General features: G+C 40.4%; 1 protein-coding gene across 4 annotated transcripts in view; it reads right to left on the bottom strand.

Moving 5' to 3' along the window:
* Positions 1-26,231, bottom strand: part of NDRG4 (NDRG family member 4) — a 54,380-nt gene that overhangs the window by 8,217 nt on the left and 19,932 nt on the right. For 3 of the 4 annotated variants that reach the window (XM_067470932.1, XM_067470929.1, XM_067470930.1), the window contains exons 4-10: positions 7,828-7,933; positions 7,417-7,537; positions 6,656-6,718; positions 5,147-5,207; positions 4,684-4,770; positions 2,953-3,009; positions 871-974 (exon numbers count right to left, since the gene is read on the bottom strand). In XM_067470932.1, coding sequence (XP_067327033.1) covers positions 871-974; positions 2,953-3,009; positions 4,684-4,770; positions 5,147-5,207; positions 6,656-6,718; positions 7,417-7,537; positions 7,828-7,933 — 599 coding nt within the window. Of the gene's footprint in view, positions 1-870; positions 975-2,952; positions 3,010-4,683; positions 4,771-5,146; positions 5,208-6,655; positions 6,719-7,416; positions 7,538-7,827; positions 7,934-21,739; positions 21,873-26,231 lie in introns of those variants that run through there. The other variant, XM_067470933.1, reaches the window with a different exon arrangement.

Below are 26,231 nucleotides of genomic sequence, written 5' to 3'. Positions count from 1 at the left end.
CTACCTGACAGAAGAGGGATGGACTGGATGGCCTTTGGGAGTCCCTTCCCATTGTTGTTGTTGTTGTTAAGCAGAGGCTGGATGGCCATCTGTCTAGAGGGATCGGAGGGTGCCTTCCTACCTAGCAGAAGAGGGATGGACTGGATGGCCTTTGGGAGTCCCTTCCCGTTGTTGTTGTTGTTAAGCAGAGGCTGGATGGCCATCTGTCAGGAGAGATCAGAGGGTGCCTTCCTACCTGACAGAAGAGGGATGGACTGGATGGCCTTTGGGAGTCCCTTCCCATTGTTGTTGTTGTTGTTGTTAAGCAGAGGCTGGATGGCCATCTGTCTAGAGGGATCGGAGGGTGCCTTCCTACCTAGCAGAAGAGGGATGGACTGGATGGCCTTTGGGAGTCCCTTCCCACTTTAGGATTCTATTATTGTTGTTGTTGTTATTATTATTTTTAAGCAGAGGATGGATGGCCATCTGTCAAGAGGGATCAGAAGATGCCTCTTGACAGATGCCTCTATCTTCCATCCCTGATAGAAAAGGGATGGAGTGGATGGCCTTTGGAAGTCCCTTCCCATTATTATTATTATTATTATTATTATTATTATTATTAAGCAGAGGTTGGATGGCCAACTGTCGGGATGTATTGAATTGTGCCTTTCCACCTGGCAGAAAGAACAGGGATGGACTGGATGGCCTTTAGGGGTCCCTTCCCACTCTAGGATTCTATTGTTGTTGTTGTTGTTGTTGTTGTTGTTGTTGTTGTTAAGCAGAGGTTGGGTGGCCTCCTATCTATCAATCTATCAATCTATCAATCTATCAATCTATCAATCTATCAATCTATCTAACTATGTCTAGTGGCGGTGAGTTCTGCAGGCTCACCTGTTGTACATGTTCCAGAAGAGCTGGAGGTTGAACTGGTTGACCATGCTCCCGATCTGCTGGCGGTAGCTTTGCACCAGCTCCGTGTTGCTGACCAGCTCCTCCTAAGGGTCAGTAAAAGGGGGACAGGCTTCAGACCAGGGGATGCTGGGAGTTGAAGTTCAAAAATAATTATGCTCCCATACTGGGATAGAGCTATGGCTTTGGATGGTGTGGAGAGAGTCCTGCTCTGGAGTGGATCAGGAAGAGGCCCACAGACACAGTTACGAACAACATATAGCACGGGAGGTTAGATGCCTGTGCCAGTCCATTCACTCCCTTTCTCGGTGTGTCTACACTGTAGATTTAATGCAGTTTGACATTCACTATCACTGCTACTATGTCACTATCACTGCGATAGCTCAATGTTATTGAATCCTTGGATTGGTCTTGGGCAGGGAAGGCTAAAAAGAACGGAAAACAGCAACTTCCAGGTGCCATGGCGGTTGAAGTTGCGTCAAAGCACATTAATTCTACAGTGCAGACGCAGCCCAGAGATGCCATTGCAGAGAGAAAAAGTGGGGTATAACGAAACAAAAACAAACCAAAAACATAATTGTAAACAAACATAAACATAACACAAACAAACATAACACAAACATAAAAACGTAACAAAAACACAACCATAAACAAATATAACATTATGTAAGACTGTAGGATCTATCTAGCAATATTAAATGACCACTCACAAGCCGATTTTGCTTTGAAATGGATATATTGCTTGTATCTCTTCAGCAACGAAAGACACTACTGACTTTTTCCCCACCACCACTTCCTTTTATACACCTTTCCTGCCCATCTCCTCTTCTCAGTTTCCTTATTAGAACTTGTTGCTTCACAAGTTCCAATACAAGGCTTCCAGTCAGGATGTCACGGAGGGAATTTGTGATGTCTTCATGCCGTCAGAAATTGACTCCTGACACATTAACATAACATAAACAGATACCTTTGTGGCGAGATAGGTGGGGTATAAACAGAGGTAATTTTCAAAGGTAAGCAAACAGTATTTTGGCGCCCCCCCCCCCAACCAATCATTGATATATATTTTCTGTTTGTCGTGGGAGTTCTGTGTGCCATATTTGGTTCAATTCCATCATTGGTGGAGTTCAGAATGCTCTTTGATTGTAGGTGAACTATGCATCCCAGTAAGTACACTTGCCGCACTTGCTTCCTTGCCTGGCCCGCTTTGGGTCTGGAGGCGTGCCTGAAGACCCCGGCGTGTGCAGCAAAAGTCACCTCTTCTCCTGACTTTCTCCTCAGTCATTGGGACTGAGAGAGAGGGAGAGAGGTGGAGATGCCCACCTTTCCTGAAGGTAGGTGCAAAACCAAAAGGAGGGAGCGGAGGTGGGAGATACTTCCAGCCGGAGGGGCTCTCTCTCTCTCTCTCTCTCTCTCTTGGTCCCAATGGCTGAAGAGAAAGTCAGGAGAAGAGGCAACTTTTGGTGTGCACGCTGGGGTCTTCAGGCACGCCTCCGGACCCCTTGGCCCACTCGCGGATTGGGGAGAGGAGAGGAGGCGGGTGGAGCGCCGGGGGATCGAGAAAGGGAGCCGGTCATGGGAAAGGGATCGAACACGGAGAACGATTAAGCGCCAGCTTTGCTCGCGCACCCGGTGGCCGGGTGGAGCAGGAACAAGAGGGGCTAGGCGAGGCTCAAGGGCCCGGCCCCTTTGGGAAGAGGGTCGCCCGGCAGCGAGGCAAGAAAGCCGAGGCTCCCCCCGGACTGCGAGGGCTGTTGTGAGCTGAGGGGGCGCTCCTCAAGTGGCGGTCGAGGGGCATTTACAGAGGCGCCTCTGCACTCCTGGCAAAAAAAAGTGTTCTGCGACCGCTTACTTCGCGTAATGAACGAGCCGCCCTGGGTATAAATAAACATAAACAAACAGACATTAACATGTATGACAAAAACATAATCGTGAACAAACATAACATTAGAATAAACATAAACATGTATTTGCAGAGAAAAAGTGGGGTATAAATAAACATAAACATAATAAATCATAATTGTAAACAAACATAAACAAATAATAATAACAATAATGTCTTACCTGGCTGAAGAGGTGAGAGAGAACGGTGTCTGGGAGGGTGCTGGTCAAGCCAGAGAGCTGAAAAGTGGAAACAGAGGAAAGAAATAATTAATTATCCTTCTTATTAATTTATTATCCCCAAAATTATCAAGTGTTTTTATCCCAATCAAAGTCTGGAAGCCAAGGAGATCTTTTCAGAACAGGTTTAATTGATCACGTCACCTTGCCGGGTGAACAAGTGCCACACTGAATTGATGTGTGAGTTCGGTTTTGTAGTCAGAACTTCAGAGCAAGGGCAAAGCTCAGTGAACTTTTCTCTTCTTTTTGTTCTCTCTGTTTTTGGCTGGTATTTCCCCCTTCAAGGCCTTTTCTTTCTTTCTTTCTTTCTTTCTTTCTTTCTCTCTCTCTCTCTTTCATCCCTCCTTCTTCCTTGCAGGTCTTCAATCCCTTTCTGAACTTTCTCCAGCCCTGTTCTTAACTAGTTGTTTGTAAGTCAGATATTTGTAACTTGTTAACTTCCTGTATATGTATATATATGAGATAGATATAGTATCATAGAGTTGGAGGGGACCCCCAAAGGCCATCCAGTCCAGCCCTGTTCTTAACTAGGAGTCATATGTAAGTCTGATGTTTGTAACTTGGAGACTGACTGACTGTATGCGTGCGTGTGTGATATATATATACATATATATATATATATATATATATATGAGAGAGAGAGAGAGAGATAGTATCAGATTTGGAAGGGGCCCCCAAAGGCCATCCAGCCCAGCCCTGTTCTTAACTAGGAGTCGTATATAAGTCTGATGTTTGTAACTTGGAGACTGACTGATTGTATGCGTATGTGTGTGTGTTTGTGTGTGATATATATATATATATATAGAGAGAGAGAGAGAGAGAGAGAGATAGTATCAGATTTGGAAGGGATCCCCAAAGGCCATCCAGTCCAGTCCTGTTCTGAACTAGGAGTCGTATGTAAGTCTGATGTTTGTAAGTCAGGGACTGACTGTATGTAGACACATATTATGAGATATAGTATCATAGAGTTGGAAGGGACCCCCAAAGGCCATCCAGTCCAGCCCTGTTCTTAACTAGTTGTATGTAAGTCGGATGTTTGCAACTCAGGGACTGGCTTTATGTAGACACATATTATGAGATATAGCATCATAAATTTGGAAGGGACCCCCAAAGGCCATCCAGTCCAGCCCTGTTCTTAACTAGTTGTATGTAAGTCGGATGTTTGCAACTCAGGGACTGGCTTTATGTAGACACATATTATGAGATATAGCATCATAAATTTGGAAGGGACCCCCAAAGGCCATCCAGTCCAGCCCTGTTCTTAACTAGGAGTCGTATGTAAGTCTGATGTTTATAACTTGGAGACTGACTGACTGACTATATGCATATGTGTGTGTGATATATATATATATTGAGAGATAGATATAGTATCAGATTTGGAAGGGACCCCTAAAGGCCATCCAGTCCAGCCCTGTTCTTAACTAGGAGTTGTATGTAGGTCTGATGTTTGTAACTCAGGGACTGACTTTATGTAGACACATATTATGAGAAATAGTATCATAGAGTTGGAAGGGACCCCCAAAGGCCATCCTGTCCAGGCCTGTTCTTCACTAGGAGTCATATGTAAGTCTGATGTTTGTAACTCAGGGACTGACTGTATGTAGACACACATTATGAGATATAGTATCATAGATTTGGAAGGGACCCCCAAAGGCCATCCAGTCAAAGCATCACCTTAGTGGCTGCCCAGTCGATCCATCCTTTGCCGTTGGGGTCAACGTTGACCAGGACGAGACCCTCCACCAGATCCGGGAAGATCAGCTGCGGACAAAAGAAGTCAAATGATGCAAAGAGAGCTTCCCTAATTCTGGAAAGAGCATTAGAAGGCGAGGACCAGGGACACAAATGCCTCTCTCTTGGACTCTTCCATAGATGGAAACCATTGGGGACCCCTTGATGGCCCCAGGTTCTCCTTTCTATGGTATCACTCTGCCAATAAATGGGACCTGGCCCTAGTTGTGCTTTGGCCCCCTGTTTCCCACCGCTGTTTTGGAGAAGATCTTCATTGCCTTGCCTTGGAGTGGTGGTGGTGGTGGGGGGACTCAGGCATTCCCTCCTGGAAAAAGACACACACACCCCCCTCCAGAGTCCAAACCTCCTCCGTTGCCCACCATCCCATCCGCTGGAGTTCACCTACCGCAAACTTGGCCAGGACATAAGCCCCTGCGCCCACGCCGATCCCAATCACGTACTTGAACCTGCAGAAAAAAGGAAGGAAGGAAGGAGGGAGAGAGAGAGAGAGATGGGAGAGAAAGAGGGGAAGAAAGAAAGAAGGAGGGAGGAGAAGGAAAGAAGGCAAGATAGATAGAGAGAAGGAAGGAAAAAACAAAGAAAGAAGAACGAAGGGGATGAGGAAGAGGAAGGAGAAGAAAGAAAGAGAGAGTAGGGGAAGATAGGAAGGAAAGAAAGAAAGAGAGAGAGAGAGAGATGAAGGGGAAGGGGAATCATAGAATCATGGATGGAAGGAAGGAAGGAAGGAAGGAAGGAAGGAAGGAAGGAAGGAGAGGAAAGGGGAAGGGGGGAGGAAGGGAAGGATAGTTTGATAGATAGGCAAGGAAGAAGGAAAGATAAATAGACAGAGGAAGGAAGGAAGGAAGGAAGGAAGGAGAGGAAAGGGGAGGAAAGAAGGATGGATGGATAGATAGATAGATAGATAGATAGATAGATAGATAGAGGAAAGGGGAGCGGGAGGGGAAAAGGAAGGGGAGGGGAGGTGGAAGGAAGGAAAGAAGGAAGGAGGGAGGGAGAGGAAAGGGGAGGAAAGGAAGGATAGGTAGGTAGGAATGGGGAAAGTGAGGGGAAAGGGGAAAGGGAAGGGGAGGGAGGGAGGAAAGAAGGAGGGAAGGAAGGAAGGAAAGGAAGGAGAGGAAGGGGAAGGGGGGAGGAAGGGAAGGATGGATGGATGGATAGATAGATAGATAGATAGATAGATAGATAGATAGATAGATAGGCAAGGAAAAAGGAAAGAAAAATAGACAGAGGAAGGGAGGAAGGAAGGGAGGAAGGAAGGAAGGAAGGAAGGAAGGAAGGAAGGAAGGAAGGAGAGGAAGGAGAGGAAAGGGGAGGAAAGGAAGGATAGATAGATAGATAGATAGATAGATAGATAGATAGATAGGAGGAGGGGAAAAGGAAGGGGAGGGGAGGTGGAAGGAAGGAAAGAAGGAAGGAAGGAAGGAAGGAAGGAAGGATAAATAGACAAGAGGAAGGAAGGAAGGAAAGAAGGAAAGAAGGAAAGAAGGAAAGAAGGAAAGAAGGAAAGAAGGAAGGGGGAGGGGAGGGGGGAAAGAAAAAGAAAGAAAGAAAGAAAGAAAGAAAGAAGAAAAGAAAGACCAACGGTCAGCGGCTCCTCCTTTGCCCCCCTCCCCCCTCCGTCCCCTGGACTTCCTTGGTCAGTCTTTGCTGAATCCCACATCCAAATATCCGATCAGGCAGCCACTCCATTCATTAGCCTCTGAAAGATTTGCAATGCCCATCAATAGGCATCTCTCCAGTGAAGTGGACCTGTCTCCAATCAAAGTGTATTTTTCCAGTTCAGTTTTGGGGAGGCACTGGGTGTTTCATTACTGGGATATTTCTTACTCTTTGGCATCCGTGTTCCTCCCAATAACAATAACAACAACAACAACAATAACAGACCAAGACTCACCCGAAGTGCTGGACCACACTGGGAAGCATGGCCGCTAACTGGTCCATGGAAGGATACTGGTACCTGGGAGGACAAAGCAAGAACAGAGAAAAGAGAAACATAACATAAGAGTATGCAAACAGCCTTATTATTATTATTATTATTATTATTATTATTATTAGTGCAGGTTTTGGAAATCAAATTGTGTGTTCGATTCGATGGCACATGAGACTCAAGTCAATATGGTATATATCAGGAACGGGCAAACTTCGGCCCTCCACGTGTTTTGGACTCCAACTCCCACAATTCCTAACAGCCTCAGGCCCCTTCCTTTAAACGGCTGAGGTGGGAAAGGAAAGGGCCCAAGGCTGTTAAGAATTGTGGGAGTTGGAGTCTAAAACACCTGGAGGGAAGGCCGAAGTTTGCCCAGGCCTGGGATATATTCTGCCTTTCTCTCTGCACTGGATCCAAAGTGGGAAAAGATCAAAATACGGCTGAATTGCCGGGTTGGGGGGTTCTCTTCCTGTGAAATCTGGTTGCCTTCTTCATCTCCCATCCCTTCCATATGCAAACAGATATGGATGTGCAGGCTGAAATTATTATTATTATTATTATTATTATTATTATTATTATCCCAATCAAACTCTGGAAGCCAAGGAGATTTTTTACAACACGTTTACTTGAACACGACACCTTGCTGGGTGAACAAGTGCCACACTGAAATTATGTGCGAGTTTGTAGGTCTCACCTTCCCAGTAAGGCCTTAACTGGGAGTCACTTACCCCTGGGGGAACTGGGAAGCCCCCGCCTGCTGCCCTGGGGCGTCCACGTGGCAGACCACAAAGTGCTTGGTGATCTCCTGCATGTCCTCGAAGTTGAAGAAGGTGTTGAAGCAAAGCTTGTCTGGAAGAGACAGAGAGAAGGGAATCCACGGGAAGCTCTGTATAAGTCATTTGCAAGTAATGGCTGAAATGTATACTTTATGACTGAGAGGTAAAATGTATACTTGATGGCTAAAATGTATAATTTATGACTGACTGATAAAATCTATATGTTCTTTTGTGGTAGTCACAAACAAGGTTGAATTGGCTGAGATTCAATGAGATATTCATTAAAAAAAACCAAAGCATAATGTGTTGCATGATGTCCCTCCCACAAAGACAAAGTGTTGATGCACTTGGGTTCCCACTTACGGTTGAGCCCCACGTCATGGTAGGTCAGGAGAGCCGGGCGGTTCCCCTTGGGAGACCCTCGGATGACCACGTGGAGCAGCCCATAGGGGGTCTCGATGTCATGCTCCTGTTGGGAAAGGGAAAAGAGACACAAACACAGCCGAATCAGTCCTGGAGGAAGGGCTTCTCAGGGGAAGGAGACCAAGCTGCTCTCTCCAATATTGGGACCCCCAGGCATAGAGATCTGTCTGTCCATCTGTCCATCCGCCACCCGTCCACTTTCTACCTCCCCTGCAAAGCCCACTCAAGGACCCCAGCATCACAGCCCAGTCTTGAGCTGACCCATGAGATCATAGCCCAGCAGAGCTGACCCATGAGATCATAGAATCACAGAAGGGGCCCCCAAAGACCATCCAGTCCAACGCCCTTCTGCTGTAAAGGAAGATATCATCTGAACCCTCCTGACAGATGACCATCAAGCCTAATAATAACAACAACAGGATTCTAGAGTTGGAAGGGGTCCCTAAAGACCATCCAGTCCAACCTCCTTCTGCTGTAAAGGAAGATAACATCTGAACCCTCCTGACAGATGACCATCAAGCCTAATAATAACAACAACAGGATTCTAGAGTTGGAAGGGGTCCCTAAAGACCATCCAGTCCAACCTCCTTCTGCTGTAAAGGAAGATAACATCTGAACCCTCCTGACAGATGACCATCAAGCCTAATAATAACAACAACAAGATTCTAAAGTTGGAAGGGGTGCCCAAAGGCCATTCAGTCCAACCCCCTTCTGCCATAAAGGACAACACTGTAGGAACCCTCCCAGCAGATGGCTATCAAGTTTCTGCTTAATAATAATAATAATAATAATAATAATAATAATAATAAAAGCATAGACTTGGAAGACACCCCCCAAAGGCCATCCAGTCCACTCCTTTCTACCAGGTAGGAAAAGCACAATCCAAGGCCTCTCAACAGATGGCCATCGAGTCTCTGCTTACTTAATTAATTAATTAATAATAGAAGAATCATAGACTTGGAAGAGAACCCAAAGGCCATCCAATTCAACCCCCTTCTGCCATAAAGGAAGACACCATACAAGCCTCCCAACAGATGGCCATTAAGCCTAAGAAGAAGAAGAACAACAACAACAACAAAACAACAACAATAACAGAATAATGGAATAGATCCCAAGAGTCATCCAGTCCAACCCCCTTCTGTCATAAGGAAGACGACGGCCGATCCTTCCTGAAAAATGGCCATCCATAATAATAATAATAATAATAATAATAATAATAATAATATCCTAGACTTTTAAGGGACCCAAAACCCACCCAATAATAATAATAATAATAATAATAATTATTATTATTATTATTATTATAGAAGAAGAAGAAGATTCATAGACTTGGAAGGAACCCTGAAGGCTATCCAGCCCACCCCTCTTCTTTCTTCCAGGAAGAAAAAGCACAACCCAAGCCCTCCCAACAGATGGTCACCAGCCTCCACTTACCACTACTACTACTACTACTACTAATAATAATAATAATAATAATAAAGTAATAGTAATAATAGAATCTTAGAGCAAGAAGGGACCCCCAAAGGTCATCCAGACAGAAGGCCATCCAGCCACTGCTTAATAATAATAATAATAATAATAATAATAATAATAGAATCATAGACTTGGAAGGGACCCCAAAGGCAACCCAGTCCACCCTACTTCCTTCTTCAAGGAAGGAAAAGCACAATCCAAGCCCTCCCAACAGATGGCCACACAGCCTCTTCTTAATAATAATAATAATAATAATAATAATAATAATAATAAATAGAATCTTAGCAGGAAGGGACCCCCCAAAGGTCATCCAGACAGAAGACCATCCAGTCACTGGTTAATAATAATAATAATAATAATAATAATAGAATCAGAGACTTGGAAGTGACCCCAAAGGCGACCCAGTCCACCCTACTTCTTTCTTCCAGGAAGAAAAAGCACAACCCAAGCCCTCCCAACAGATGGTCACCCAGCCTCCACTTACTACTGCAACTACAACTACTGCTAGAGACCCTAAATCGGGTCTTCTTAGGTCCACGTCGCGGGAGCACGAAAGGAAGGAGACAGTCCCAATGAAAGATTTTTTTAAAAGGTTTTATTTTTAATTTCTTCATGAAGAAGATGGACAGCCAGGCAACATACACAGACATTACTCTTCAAGTGACTGCTGTGCTCTTCCCTTGAAATCTGCAAACTTTATAGCCCAGTGTAAACAAAAAAACGGAAAGGAACCACTGCCTGACATCAACAATTTTAACCTTTGAACAAAAGAGAACATTTTCTTTTGATGGAAAGTACTCTCTTTCCAGCCCCTCTCCCTTGACCTTTTGATGGAAAGTACCTACTTGTACATGCATACTCTGCACTTTACCACAACCTTTGAAGTTAACCACAATGCATCCTGTGTAAGGAAGTACCTTCTACATGTCACATCTTGTTTCTTAAAAAACATTTTCTTCTTCCATATTGCTGTTTTTCTATAGAGAAAGGTTATGTCTCTCTTTTGCTGTTAATTTCATTCAAAGCCCCTTAATTTCACTTAGAGACCCTTGAAGCCTCCTTCACTACTACTACTACTACAAGGAATACTAATAATAGAATCTTAGAACAGGAAGGGATTCCCAAAGGTCATCCAGACAGAAGGCCATCCAGCCACTGATTAATAATAATAATAATAATAATAATAATAATAATAATAGAATCAGAGACTTGGAAGAGACCCCAAAGGCCATCCAGTCCACCCCAAAGTTTGCAATCTTCTTTCCAGGGTGGGCAACTCCGCAATAATATTCCCAATGCGGCTGCACTTTAGATTTCCAAGACAATGTTGTGCAGGAATTTTGCCATCTCACCCTCTCCATCATTTATGAGCATAGCTCTACCAAGGAGCTGGTGATTGGAAATCCTTTTAAAGCATAAATAAATAACTTAAATAGAAAAGCAAGGGCTATTAAGACGGTGGATGGGGAGCCCTTTCAACTCCTTGAAACGATCTGCATCATCTGCCTCTGCTTCAACTGTTGAGCGTATTTGTTTCCAAATGAACGCTTTTCCTTCCTGGCAGAAAGAAGGAGTTGGTCTAGATGGCCTTTGGAGGTCCCTTCCAGCTCTAGGATTCTATTACAATACTATGTGACACTATGATAAATGTAATTCCTAATTGGTTCTGACACAGAAAGGGGTTGGACTGGATATTATTATACAGAGACTGGTACAACATAGCCCAGGCTATAGCTAAGTAAGGAGCCTATCTCCCCTCCCTCCTGACAGGTCAAAGTAGGCCCCTTGATTGATGAATGTAAGCTGTAAGCTGTATGCTGCTCTTTGGAAGATAGAATTTGATATTTCTATGATGCTAAAGTGATGCAGTGATGACGTTTCATATGGAGAAGCATGTTTCTTTGTTTGCCTGCATTTGGAGGGTATAAAAGGCACAGTCAACACCTTTATCAGGCACTCTGGTTGCTTTTGGACACACTCCACTCCAGGGTCCCAGCTGGAAATAAAGCCATACCTTTCTTTCTCCAGAAAGGATCTCTCTTGATATTATCTCTCCTATCATGCTGCAATATTTCAGACCTTGCAAAATGGCATTGAGCCATCGCAGTGCATGAAACCACTCCAAAGAGGAACCGATCAGGACCGATCACCGTTATCAATGTCCAATAAGGCGATTGATTGTATGAAAAGTTGAAGCTGCTCCTGGTTTGAAAGTCTTATTTCCTGTTCAATTGTGCAGTTCTTACTTTGAAAGTAGTTGTTCTATTAGGTTATATGGCAGAGCATAACAGCCTTTCAGCATTGTGCTTTACTGTTTTAATATTGATTAACTTATAGTTTTATTGATTATGCTTGCACATTGTTTTCTATTGAGAGTTTAGACTGAATTTTGCCCTTTGTGCGGTGGCTTTGAATGGCCTCTGTTTGGATTTTTAAATATATATTTTATAATATACTAGCCGTGTCCTGCCACGCCTTGCTGTGGCCCACATGGGGGTTCTGTGTGGGAGGCTTGGCCCAATTCTATCATTGGTGGGGTTGAATGCTCTCTGATTGTAGGTGAACTATACATCCCAGCAATTACAACTCCTAAATGTCAAGATTTTATTTTCCCCAAACTCTACCAGTGTTCACATTTGGGCATATTGAGTATTCATACAAAGTTTGGTCCAAATCCATCATTGTTTGAGTCCACAGTGCTCTCTGGATGTAGTTGAACTACAACTCCCAAACTCAAGGTCAATGCCCACCAAACCCTTCCAGTATTTTCTGTTGGTCATGGGAGGCCTGTGTGCCAAGTTTGGATCAATTCCACCATTGGTTGAGTTCAGAATGCTCTTTGATTGCAGTTGAACTCTAAATCCCAGCAACTACAACTCCCAAATGTCAACGTCTATTTTCCCCAAACTCCACCAGTGTTCACATTTGGGCATATTGAGTATTTGTTCCAAGTTTGGGTATATTGAGTATTCGTGTAGAGTTTGGTCCAGATCCATCACTGTTTGAGTCCACAGTGAACTCTGGATGGAGGTGAACTACAACTCCAAAAGCAAACGACACTGCCCATGAAACCCTTCCAGTATTTTCTGTTGTTCATGGGAGTCCTGTGTGCCAAGTTTGGTTCAATTCCATCGTTGGTGGGGTTCAGAATGCTCTTTGATTGTAGGTCAACTATAAATCCCAGCAACTACAACTCCCAAAGGACAAAATCATTTTTTAGTGAAGGACATAGATTGGGTTGTTAGGTGTCTTGTGTCCAAATTTGGTGTCAATTCCTCCAGTGGTTTTTGAGTTCTGTTAATCCCACAAACGAACATTACATTTTTGTTTATATAGATTTAAATATATTTTACATATATTTACATATATTTTATAATACATATTTTAGTATATTTTCTTGCTGAACATATATGTTGCACCTTTCTCCCAAGAAATTATTATTATTATTATTATTATTATTATTATTATTATTATTTTACTGACACAATTACAATCACAGAAGCAGCAGAAATATATGTCAGAAAATCACATTGTTATTATTATTATTATTATTTTACTGACACAATCACAATCATAGAAGCAGCAGAAATATATGTCAAAAAACCACATTATTATTATTATTATTATTATTATTATTATTATTATTAGCCATTTATACAATGAATTCACACTCACACACATTTATATGATGACTACAGCCATTTAATCCGACTGCCTTGTTGCAAACTGACTCAACGCAACAGGGATTCGTCTCTTTAAAAGGCTTAAGAGTTTGCATGGCCTGTTCTTGGCAGAACTGCAAATTCTCCTTTGCAGAACGACGAGAGAGAGAGAGATGCAGGGAAGCAAAGCACATCGTTGCCCACCCTTTCCCTCAATGCAGCACTGCTTGGATGCTTCCATTAAGGCAATGGCTTGGATGCCAGCAATCTCCATCAACCTGAGGATGACATTTTTGCTCTGGTTTCCTTCGTCACACAAACGAAAGACAACCCTAGCTGGCTAAACGCTACCTGTTTGCTTCCAAGAGCAGACGCAACACGAGGGTTTCGTCCAGAAAAGAAGGGAAAAGAGAGAAACCTTTGCAATTCGATGGTTTCTGTTCAACCCTTTTGCAAATGTCCCGATGCAACCGTGTCCCCCAGTTCCGATGCAAGAGGAAATTGTTGCATGGGTAACTGTGCCCACATTCACATAACTCCTGAGCACATTTGAATTCAATATAACATTGTTGATGTGCACATTTGCCTTTGATATAACACTGTTGCCATGTACATTTGAATTCAATATAACATTGTCGCTGCGCATGTTTGCATTCAATATCACATTACTATCATGCATATTTGCCTTTGATATAACATTGTGACTGTGCATGTTTGCCTTCGATATATCATTGTTGCTGTGCATGTTTGCATTTGATATAACATTGTTGCCATGCACATTTGTCTTTGATATAACATTACTAATGTGAACATTTGCCTTTTGATATAACATCGTGGCTGTGTATGTTTGCCTTTGATATAACATTGTTGCTGCACATGTTTGCATTCGATATATCATTGTTGCTATGCACATTTGCCTTTGACATAACATTACTCCTGTGCACATTTGCCTTCGATATAACATTGTTGCTGCGCATGTTTGCATTAAATATAACATTGCTACTGTGCACATTTGCCTTTTGATATAACATTGTTGATGTGCACATTTGCATTTGATATAACATTGTTGCTGTGCAAGTTTGCAATTGATATAACATTTCTATTTTGCATGTTTGCCTTTTAATATAACATTGTTGCTGTGCATGTTTGGATTCAATATCACATTGTTGCTATACACATTTGCCTTTGACATAACATTACTATTGTGCACATTTGCCTTTGATATAACATTGTTGCTGTGCATGTTTGGATTCAATATCACATTGTGGCTGTGCACATTTGTATTTTGATATCACATTGTTGCTGTGCATGTTTGCCTTTGATATAATATTACTACTCTGCACATTTGATATAACTTTGTTGCTGCGCATGTTTGGATTCAATATAACATTGTTGCCGTGCACATTTGCCTTTGATATAACATTGTTGCTGCGCATGTTTGCATTCAATATCACATTCTTGCTATGCACATTTGCCTTTGGCATAACATTACTATTTTGCATATTTGCCTTTGATATAACATTGTTGCTGTGCATGTTTACATTTGATATAACATTGTTGCTGCACATGTTTGGATTCAATATAACATTGTGGCTGTGCATGTTTGCCTATGATATAACATTGTTGCTGTGCATGTTTGGATTCAATATAACATTGTGGCTGTGCATGTTTGCCTTTGATATAACATTATTACTGTGCACATTTGAATTCAATATAACATTGTTGCTGCGCATGTTTGCATTCAATATCACATTACTACTGTGCACATTTGCCTTTGATATAACATTGTTGCTGCGCATGTTTGCATTAAATATAACATTATTACTATGCACATTTGCGTTTTGATATAACATTGTTGTCGTGCACATTTGAATTCTATATAACATTGTTGCTGCGCATATTTGCATTCAATATCACATTGTTGCTGTGCACATTTGCCTTTGATATAACATTGTTGCCATGCACATTTGAATTCAATATAACATTGTTGCTGCGCATGCTTGTATTCAATATAACATTACTACTCTGCACATTTGCCTTTGATATAACATTGTTGCTGTGCATGTTTGCTTTTGACATAACATTACTATTGTGCACATTTGCCTTTGATATAACATTGTTGCTGTGCATGTTTGGATTCAATATAACATTGTTGCTGTGCATGTTTGCCTTTGATATAACATTGTTGCTGTGCACACTTGCCTTTGATATAACATTATTACTGTGCACATTTGAATTCAATTTAACATTGTTGCTGCGCATGTTTGCATTCAATATCACATTACTACTGTGCACATTTGCCTTTGATATAACATTGTTGCTGTGCATGTTTGCATTCGATATATCATTGTTGCTATGCACATTTGCTTTTGACATAACATTACTATTGTGCACATTTGCCTTTGATATAACATTGTTGCTGTGCAGGTTTGCATACGATATAAAATTACTACTGTGCACATTTGCTTTTAATATAACATTGTTGCCATGCACATTTGAATTCAATATAACATTGTTACTGCGCATGTTTGCATTCAATGTCACATTGTGGCTGTGCACATTTGTCTTCGATATAACATTGTTGCCGTGCACGTTTGCCTTTGATATAACATTCTTGCAATGCACATATGCATTCGACACAATATTGTTGCTATGCATATTTGCATCTGATAGAACATTGTTGCTGTGCATGTTTGCATTCAATAGAACATTGCATCTGATATAACATTGTTGCCGTGCATATTTGCATTTGATATGACATTGCTTACATGATACAACATTGTTGCTGTGCATGTTTGCATCCAATAGAACATTGCTGCTGTGCACATTTGCATTTGATATGACATTGCTTGCATGATACCACATTGTTGCTGTGCATGTTTGCACCCAATAGAACATTGTTGCCGTGCACATTTGCATGTGATATAACATTATTGCTGTGCCGAGAAATTCAGAACAAAAAGAAGATCTCCCTCCATCTGGGAGAAAAAAATGATTGCTGCAAAAACATTGCACGGAGGAGGGAATGTTGTCATGCGCTGCTGCGTTGAGGAGACAGCCATAGATCTGTTCTCCCTCCCCAAATTCCACCTTTCCTCACCTTCTCCTAGCAACTATGGGGTAGCATTTTAATATTTCTATAGGGTCCCTGAACTGGGGGTGGGATGGAGCATCAGAAAGGTTTGCAAAGCATAAAAAGCAAGGAAGCGGATGGCCTTGCATCCAAGGACTGATTTTTTTGGCTCAAGGTCAAGCCGAGCAAAAAAGATGGCTGAGCCCTAAATGTGGGGGGAATATATCCTTCCTGACCCATCCTTCATGGGGTGGCATTGCATCCCGAAGCAAGGAGGGAGGAAGATGCAAAGAGCTTGAGACAGATGCTCTCTTCGCTCAAGATGCAAAAACACAACCGTTCCCCAAACAGGGAATGCATTCCTTTGGAAGCAAAGAGGAGCGGGGAAAATGGCGTCGGCATCAGGGTTTCTTCTTTTTCATCTTCCGCCCAGATGCCAGCGTTGCCCTTGGCACGGCAGAGAGGGGTCACCAGGAGGAGGAATGGGAGGAAACATGGCCGACGCCTCCTCCCCTTCTCCTCCCACCTGCTTTGCAAACCTGACTCAGTTTCCCTGCAACTGAATGGCCAACCCAGACTCTTCCTCCACTGAATGCAAGAAGCCTCTCCAATCCCTTCCAAGCACAAGTACATGCTTCTTCTCCCTCTTCTGCACCTCTTCTTTGCAGCCTTGGAGCCTGCAAAGCAATCCGCAGTGTCTTGGGGCACGTGCAGAAGGCTCTCTTGCACTGCTACATGCACATGCATTTCAGTGCCCTGGATCATGTGTAGAAGGCTCTCTTGCACGACTAAACAGACACACATTTAGGTCTGCAATGCAATCCACTGACTGCTTTGGAGCATCTGCAAAAGGCTTTCCTTGCACTACAAAATGCCTTTGAGTGTTTATTTAGCAATGCAAGGAGAACATTTGGGCATCTGCAAGCCTTGGAGCCTGCAAAGCAATCCACAAACTGCCCTGGAGCATGTGCAGAAGGCTCTCCTTACACCGCCAAATATGGATGGCCATTTGAGTGCCTTTGAGCCTATGCAGAAGGCTCTCTTTGCCCAGCTAAATAATACACATATATTTGGGTGTTTGAGTGCCTTGGAGCATGTGCAGAAGGTTCTCCCTGCATTGCTAAAAAGACACACATTTGGGCATTTGAATGCCTTTATAGTCTGCAAAGCACCACAGACTGCCCTGGAGCATGTGCAGAAGGCTCTCCTTGCACCGCCAAATACAGTTGGCTATTTGAGTGCCTTTGAGCATGTGAAGAAGGCTCTCTTTGCCCGGCTAAATTATACACATATATTTGGGCATTTGAATGCCTTGGAGCATGTGCAGAAAATTCTCTTTCTATTGGTAATAGACACACATTTGGGCATTAGAATGCCTTTGGAGTCTGCAAAGCAATCCACGGAGTGCTCTGGAGCATGTGCAGAAGGCTCCCCTTGCACTGCTAAACACAAATGGCCATTTGAGTGCCTTTGAGCATGTGCAGAAGGCTCTTTGCCTAAATAATACACATATATTTGGGTGCTTGAGTGCCTTGGAGCATGTGCAGAAGGTTCTCCCTGCATTGCTAAAAAGACACACATTTGGGCATCTGAATGCCTTTGTAGTCTGCAAAGCACCACATAGTGCTCTGGAGCATGTGCAGAAGGCTCTCCTTGCACTGCCAAATACAGATGGCCATTTGAGTGCCTTTGAGCATGTGAAGAAGGTTCTCCTTGCACTGCTAAATAGACACACATTTGGGCATTTGCAAGCCTTGGATCCTGCAAAGCAATCCACAGACTGCCCTGGAGCATGTGCAGAAGGCTCTCCTTGCACTGCCAAATACAGATGGCCATTTGAGTGCCTTTGAGCATGTGCAGAAGGCTCTCTTTGCCCAGCTAAACAATACACACATATTTGAGTGTTTGAGTGCCTTGGAGCATGTGCAGAAGATTCTCCCTGCATTGCTAAAAAGGCCTTGGATCCTGCAAAGCAATCCACGGAGTGCTCTGGAGCATGTGCAGAAGGCTCTCCTTTCACCACTAAATACAGATTACCATTCGAGTGCCTTTGAGCATGTGCAGAAGGCTCTCTTTGCCCAGGTAAATAATACACATATATTTGGGTGTTTGAGTGCCTTGGAGCATGTGCAGATGGTTCTCCCTGCATTGCTAAAAAGGCACACATTTGGGCATTTGAATGCCTTTGGAGTCTGCAAAGCAATCCACAGACTGCCCTGGAGCATGTGCAGAAGGCTCTCCTTGCACCGCTAAACACAAATGGCCACCTGAGTGCCTTTGAGCATGTGCAGAAGGCTCTCCTTGCATTGCTCAATAGAGATGCATTTGGGCACTTGAAAGCCTTGGAGCATCTGCCCTACTAAATACACACACAGAGTAATAATACTATAAAATACTATAAAATTATTATTATTATTATTATTATTATTATTATTATTATTTGTGGTAGTAGTATTCTATGTGTGTATTTAGTAGGGCAGGAAAGACTCCTGCAGATGCTGCAAGGCTTTCAAATGCCCAAATGTGCAATAATCATGCCATAATAATAATAATAATAATAATAATTTAATTTAAAATAATATATCACTATTATTATTAGTAGTAGTAGTAGTATTCTATGTATGTATTTAGCAGGGATGGGAAGCTTTCTGCAGGTGCTGCAAGGCTTTCAAATGCCCAAATGTGCAATAATAATGCCATAATAATAATAATAGTTTAATATAAAATATATTATTATTATTATTAGTAGTAGTAGTAGTAGCAGCAGCAGCAGCATTCTATGTGTGTATTTAGTAGATTCCTGCAGATGCCACAAGGCTTTCAAATGCCCAAATCTGCAATAATAATGTCCTAATAATAATACTAATATAGCATTGTTGTTGTATTCTATGTGTGTATTTAGGAGGGCAGAAAAGCCTTCTGCACATGCCTTGAGGCTTTCTAAATGCCCAAATGTGTAATATTAATACTATTAATAGGGCAGAAAAGCCTCCTGCAGATGCTGCAAGGCTTGCAAATGCCTAAATGTGTAATAATGATGCCATAATAATAATAATATTAATATAAAATAGTATAAAATTACTATTGTTCTTGTATTCAGTGTGTGTATTTAGGAGGGCAGAGAAATCTCCTGCAGATACCACAAAGCTTGCAAATGCCCAAATGTGTAATAATAATGCCCTAATAATAGTAATATAAAATAATATAAAATTATTGTTATTGTCGTATTCTATGTGTGTATTTAGTAGGGCAGGGAAGTCTCCTGCAGATGCCACAAGGTTTGCAAGTGCCTAAATGTGTAATAAGAATGCCTTAATAATAATATAAATAAGATACAATTATTGTTGTTGTTGTCATATTCTATGTGTGTATTTAGTAGGGCAGGGAAGCCTTCTGCACATGCCTCGAGGCTTTCCAAATGCCCAAATGTGTAATAGTAATGCCATAATAATAATAATAATAATAATAATAATAATAATAATATGTCAGTAAAATAATAATAATAATAATAATAATAATAATATACATGTATTATGACACGATTATGATTATTATTATTATCTGACTCTTCATATGGTGCAAGGAGGGGCATAACACAGTGAAAATCACATCCCTATCATAAAACACATTTATTATTATTATTATTATTATTATTAGATACACAACAAGATAGGTACACAACAAACAAAATCATTTTGCTGGCTTTTGCATTCGATAATAATAATAATAATAATAATAATAATAATAATAATATAATAATAATATACACAACAAGATAGGTACACAACAGAAAAGATCATTCTGCTGGCTTTTGCATTTGATAATAATAATAATAATAATAATAATAATAATATACACAACAAGATAGGTACACAACAGAAAAGATCATTCTGCTGGCTTTTGCATTCGATAATAATAATAATAATAATAATAATAATAATAATATACACAACAAGATAGGTACACAACAGAAAAGATCATTCTGCTGGCTTTTGCATTCGATAATAATAATAATAATAATAATAATAATAATAATAAGATACACAACAAGATAGGTACACAACAAACAAGATCATTCTGCTGGCTTTTGCATTCGATAAAAATAATTGTATTCAATCACACGTCGGACATTTGCCAAGTGCCTAGGACTTTTTGGAATTATTATTATTATTATTCTCTAGGACTTATTATTCTCATTACTATTAGCATTATTTATATCTCGCCTAAGGCATCTAGCATCTGTCCACTCTGAACAGGTTTTGGCTTTTGCATTCGATCACACGTTGGACACTTCCCAAGTGCCTAGGACTTTTTGGAATTATTATTATCATCATCATCATTCTTCTTCTCTAGAATTTATTATTATAATTACTATTATTATTATTATTAGATACACAAGATTAGTACACAACAAACAACATCACTCTGCTGGCTTTTGCATTTGATCACACGTCGGACACTTCCCATGTGCCTAGGACTTTTGGAATTATTATTATTATTATTATCATCATCACCATCATCATCATTATTATTCTCTAGGATTTATTATTATAATTATTATTATCATTATTAAATACACAATAAGATTAGTACACAGCAAACAAGATCACTCTGCTGGCTTTTGCATTCAATCACACGTTGGACACTTCCCAAGTGCCTAGGACTTTTTTGGAACTATTATTATTATTATCATTATCATTATTATTATTATTCTCTAGAACTTATTATTCTCATTATTATTAGCATTATTTATATCCCGGCTAGCATCTATCCACACTGAACAGGTTTTGGTTTTTGCATTCGATCACACGTCGGACCCTTCCCAAGTGCCTAGGACTTTTTTGGAATTATTATTATTATTATTATTATTATTATTATTATTATCATTATTATTATTCTCTAGGACTTATTCTCCTCATTATTATTAGCATTATTTATATCCCAGCTAGCATCTGTCCACACTGAACAGGTTTTGCATTCGATCAAAACCCAAGTGCCTAGGACTTTTGGAATTATTATTCCAAAATTATTATTATTATTATTATTATTATTGGAATTATTATTATTATTATCATGATCATTATCATTATTCACTAGGACTTATTATTCTCATCATTATTAGCATTATTTATATCCCGGCTTGCACACTGAACAGGTTTTAAAATCCTGTGTCGAAAGACACGTCTCCAAAAACCACAAAGACTTCAGCAACAAGAAGCACAGAATGTGATTTTTCAGAAATGCAAAATCTATAGAGAAGTGTGCAAGATTTTGCATTTTGGCTGGTTTCCCCCTTTATTTTGCAAAAAAGGAAATGCTCAAACCACAAAGACTTCAGCAACAAGAAGCACACAATGTGATTTTTCTAAAAATGCAAAATCTATAGAGAAGTGTGCAAGATTTTGCATTTTGGCCATTGCATTTTGGCCTGGTTTCCCCATTTATTTTGCAAAAAAAGGCAAGGCTGAAGGCTTGTTCTGGGCCCAAAGGTGAGCGCAAGGGCACCTCTCTCTTCCTTCCCTCTTTGCATTGCAAATGGGTTGCATCCAAGGCTGCGGCGTCTTGTGTTTTGCATCCTACGATTCTGCAAAATGCATGCCGTTGCATGGCTTGCAAGAGAAGAAGAAGGAGAACAAGGACCTACCCCGTCCCAGCATTCAGGCATCTTGAGTGGCTTTTGGTGATGGAAGAGATGCTCAAGGAGGAAGGATTTGGACAGCTCCGCTCTCTCTCTCTCTTGTCTCTGCCTCTCAGTCTCTGCAATGGGCTGGACCCTTCCCTCCTCCTGCCTTTATCCCTCCTTCCATCCCTCCTTCCATCCCTCCTTCTCTCCTTTACAGGCAGGGAAGGAGCCCAATGACAGGCGGCAAGGGGAGGAAGAAGGACACCTCTCCAAAAACAACACCTCAGCCCTTTCTCTCCTCCATTTTTTGGCTCCCCCCCTCATTCTCTTCTTTCCTATTTAAAGGCACCCCACTAGAGGCTCATAGGAAGCAATGGGATGAATGGGGCGCTGTGGTCCCCGGCCTGAAGGTCGTTTTGGTATAATAAGGGTGGAGTGGCCCCCCTCCTGCACCCCCCCTCCCCTGCATTGCAGTCTCCAAACAAGATGCCTTTGCAAAAGGGGACTGGATGTCCTTTGGAGGTCCCCCCCCAGGAATTCTGTCCTCCTTATTATATCTTTGTCATCATCAACATCAAAGATTCAGAGAGATGGAAGGAGTCTCCAAAGGACATCCAGTCTAGCCCCATTGTACCAAGAAGGAAGACAGATTAATAATAATAATAATAATAATAATAATAATAATAATAGACCAAGGATGAAATAGCTATTATATTATTATCCATTATTATTATTATTATTACTACTACTACTACTACTACTACATGGAAGGGGCCTCCAAAGGACATCCAGTCATTGTACCATGAAGAAAGACGGAATTACGATTATATTATTATCCATTATTATTATTATTATTATTATGGATAATAATATATTGTACCAAGAAGGAAGACAGAATTACTATTATATTATTATGCATTATTATTATTATTATTATTATTACATGGAAGAGGCCTCCAAAGGACATCCAGTCTTGCTCCAATCTGCTAGTAAGAAAGACAGAATAATAATAATAATAATAATAATAATAATAATAATAGACCGAGGATTAAATTACTATTATATTATTATCCATTATTATTATTATTATTATTACATGGAAGGGACCTCCAAAGGACATCCAGTCTTGCCCCAATCTGCTAGTAAGAAAGACATAATAATAATAATAATAATAATAATAATAATAATCTGAAGATGAAATTACTATTGTAATATTATCCATTATTATTATTATTATTATTATTATTATTATTATTATTACATGGAAGGGACCTCCAAAGGACATCCAGTCTAGCCCCATTGTACCAAGAAGGAAGATGGAATTACTATTATATTATTATCCATTATTATTATTATTATTATTATTATTATTACATTGAAGGGACCTCCAAAGGACATCCAGTCTAGCCCCATTTGGCCAGGAAGGAAGACAGAATAATAATAATAATAATAATAATAATAATAATAGACTGAAGATAAAATTACTATTACATTATTATCCATTATCCATTATCCATTATTATTATTATTATTATTATTATTATTATTATTAGATACACACCAAGATAGGTACACAACAAACAAAATCATTTTGCTGGCTTTTGCATTCGATCACACGTCGGACACATTCATTATTATTATTATTATTATTATTATTATTATTATTAAGCTGAGGATGAAATTACGATTATATTATTATCCATTATTATTATTATTATTACATGGAAGGGACCTCCAAAGGACATCCAGTCTAAACCCATTAACCGAGGATGAAATAGCTATTATATTATTATCCATTATTATTATTATTATTATTATTATTATTATTATTATTACATGGAAGGGACCTCCAAAGGACATCCAGTCTTGCCCCATTCTGCCAGGAAGGAAGACATAACTACTATTATATTATTATCTATTATTATTATTATTATTACATGGAAGGAACCTCCAAAGGCCATCCAATTCAGCCCCAATCTGCTAGGAAGAAAGACATAATAATAATAATAATAATAATAATAATAATAATCTGAAGATGAAATTACTATTGTAATATTATTCATTATTATTATTATTATTATTATTATTATTATTCCTTCTTGGTACAATGGGGCTAGACTGGATGTCCTTTGGAGGTCCCTTCCATGTAATAATAATAATAATAATAATAATAATAATAATAATAATCTGAAGATGAAATTACTATTGTAATATTATCCATTATTATTATTATTATTATTATTATTATTACATGGAAGGGACCTCCAAAGGACATCCAGTCTAGCTCCATTCGGCCAGGAAGGAAGACAGAATAATAATAATAATAATAATAATAATAATAATAATAATAATAGGCTGAAGATAAAATTACTATTATATTATTATCCATTATCCATTATTATTATTATTATTATTAGATACACACCAAGATAGGTACACAACAAACAAAATCATTTTGCTGGCTTTTGCATTCGATCACACGTTGGACACATTCATTATTATTATTATTATTATTATTATTATTATTATTATTAAGCTGAGGATGAAATTACGATTATATTATTATTATTATTATTATTATTATTATTATTATTACATGGAAGGGACCTCCAAAGGCCATCCAACCTAGCCCTAATCTGCTAGTAAGCAAGACAGAATCATTATAATCTTCTTCTTCTTTCTCCTCTTCTTCCTTCTTCCTCTTTCTCTGCTTCTTCCTCTTCTTCTCCTTCTTATTCTTCCTCTTCCTCCTCCTCTTCTTCCTCCTCTTCTTCTACCTCTTTCCTTCCTTCCTTCCTTCCTTCCTTCCTTCCTCTTCTTCTTCCTCTTCTTTTCCCTCTTCTTCTCCTTCTTCCTCTTCTTCCCTCTTCCTCTTTCTCCTCTTCTTCCTCTTCTCCTTCTTATTCTTCCTCTTCTTCCTCCTCTTCTTCTGCCTCTTTTTCCTTCCTTCCTTCCTCTTCTTCTTCCTCTTCTTTTCCCTCTTCTTCTCCTTCTTCCTCTTTCTCCACTTCTTCCTCTTCTCCTTCTTTTTCCTTCCTCTTCTCCTTCCCCCTCTTTTTCCCCCCTTCATCCTTCCTTATTCCTCTTTCTCCTCCTCTCTTTCTCCGTCTTCTTCCAATGTGTCCCATGGAAGCAAAAAGATGGAACCCCCTGCAGTAGATGTTCTGAGGAGCAGAGGCCGAACATCTACCCTTGGGGGCTATTCACTCAACTGCCTGGCCAAACCCTCCCCAAATGACAGGAGAGGAGACTCCAAATGAACATGATGAAGAACTTCCTTTCCATGAGAAGCTGTTCAGCAGTGGAACTCTCTGCTTCGGAGTCTAATAAAGGCTCCTTCTTTGGAGGCTTTGAAACAGAGACTGGGAGGCCCTTTGTCGGGGAAGATGAGGGTCCTTTTCCTGAATGAAGGCAAGAGGGGGTTGGACTAGATGCCCTTTGGAGGTCCCGTCCAATTCCATAATTCTTTTTATCATCACCAATAATAATAATAATAATAATAATAATAATAATAATAATATGAAATCCAACATATATATCTGTAACATACTGTGTTTTTGTGTCTGTAAAATAATAATAATAATAATAATAATAATAATAATAGTGGAGTTTCCTTCCTTGGAGGATTTTCAATAGAGGTTGGACGGCCATCTGTCAGGAGGGATCAGATGGTGCCCTCCTCCTTGGCAGAAGGGGCCCACACTAGATGGCCTTTGGGGGTCCCTTCCATGATCCCTCTATTATTATTATTATTATTATTATTTATTAAGTAGATTATTATTATTATCAGGTTGGCCATCTGTCGGGAGGGATCGGATGATGCTTTTCCTTTATGACACAAAGAAGGGTGCTGGACTGGATAGCTTTGGGGGTCTCTGCCAAGTCTATGATCCTTCTATTATTCCATGGTTCTATTATTATTATTATTATTATTATTATTATTATTAATTAGGGACGGAATAACCCCACTCACATACCTTGCAGCCCTGGGTGGCCATCTGTCAGGAGGGATCAGATTGTGTCCTTCTACTTAGCAGAAGGGGGCCGGACTAGATATCCTTGGGGTTCCCTTCCAAGTAGAATTCTATACTTCTATTATTATTAATTGGAGACTGGGTGGCCATCTGTCAGGAGGGATCGGATTGTGTCCTACTTAAAAAAGGGTCTGTAGGTAGTCATCTATCAGGAAGGATTGGATTGTGTTCTACTTAGCAGAAGGGGGCTGGGCTAGATATCCTTGGGGGTCCCTTCCAACTAGAATTCTATACTTCTATTATTATTAATTGGAGACTGGGTGGCCATCTGTCACGAATGATTGGATTGTGTCCTACTTAAAAAGGGGTCTCTTGGTGGCTATCTGTCAGGAGGGATTGGATTGTGTCCTTCTACTTAGCAGAAGGGGGCTGGACTAGACATCCTTGGGGCTCCCTTCCAACTAGAATTCTATACTTCTATTATTATTAATCAGAGACTGGGTGGCCATCTGTCAGGAGGGATCAAATTGTGTCCTACT

This window comes from Anolis sagrei, chromosome 8 (genome assembly GCF_037176765.1).
Source record: "Anolis sagrei isolate rAnoSag1 chromosome 8, rAnoSag1.mat, whole genome shotgun sequence".
Taxonomy (NCBI): Eukaryota; Metazoa; Chordata; class Lepidosauria; order Squamata; family Dactyloidae; genus Anolis; species Anolis sagrei.
This window is presented reverse-complemented; position numbering and strand designations above follow the sequence as displayed.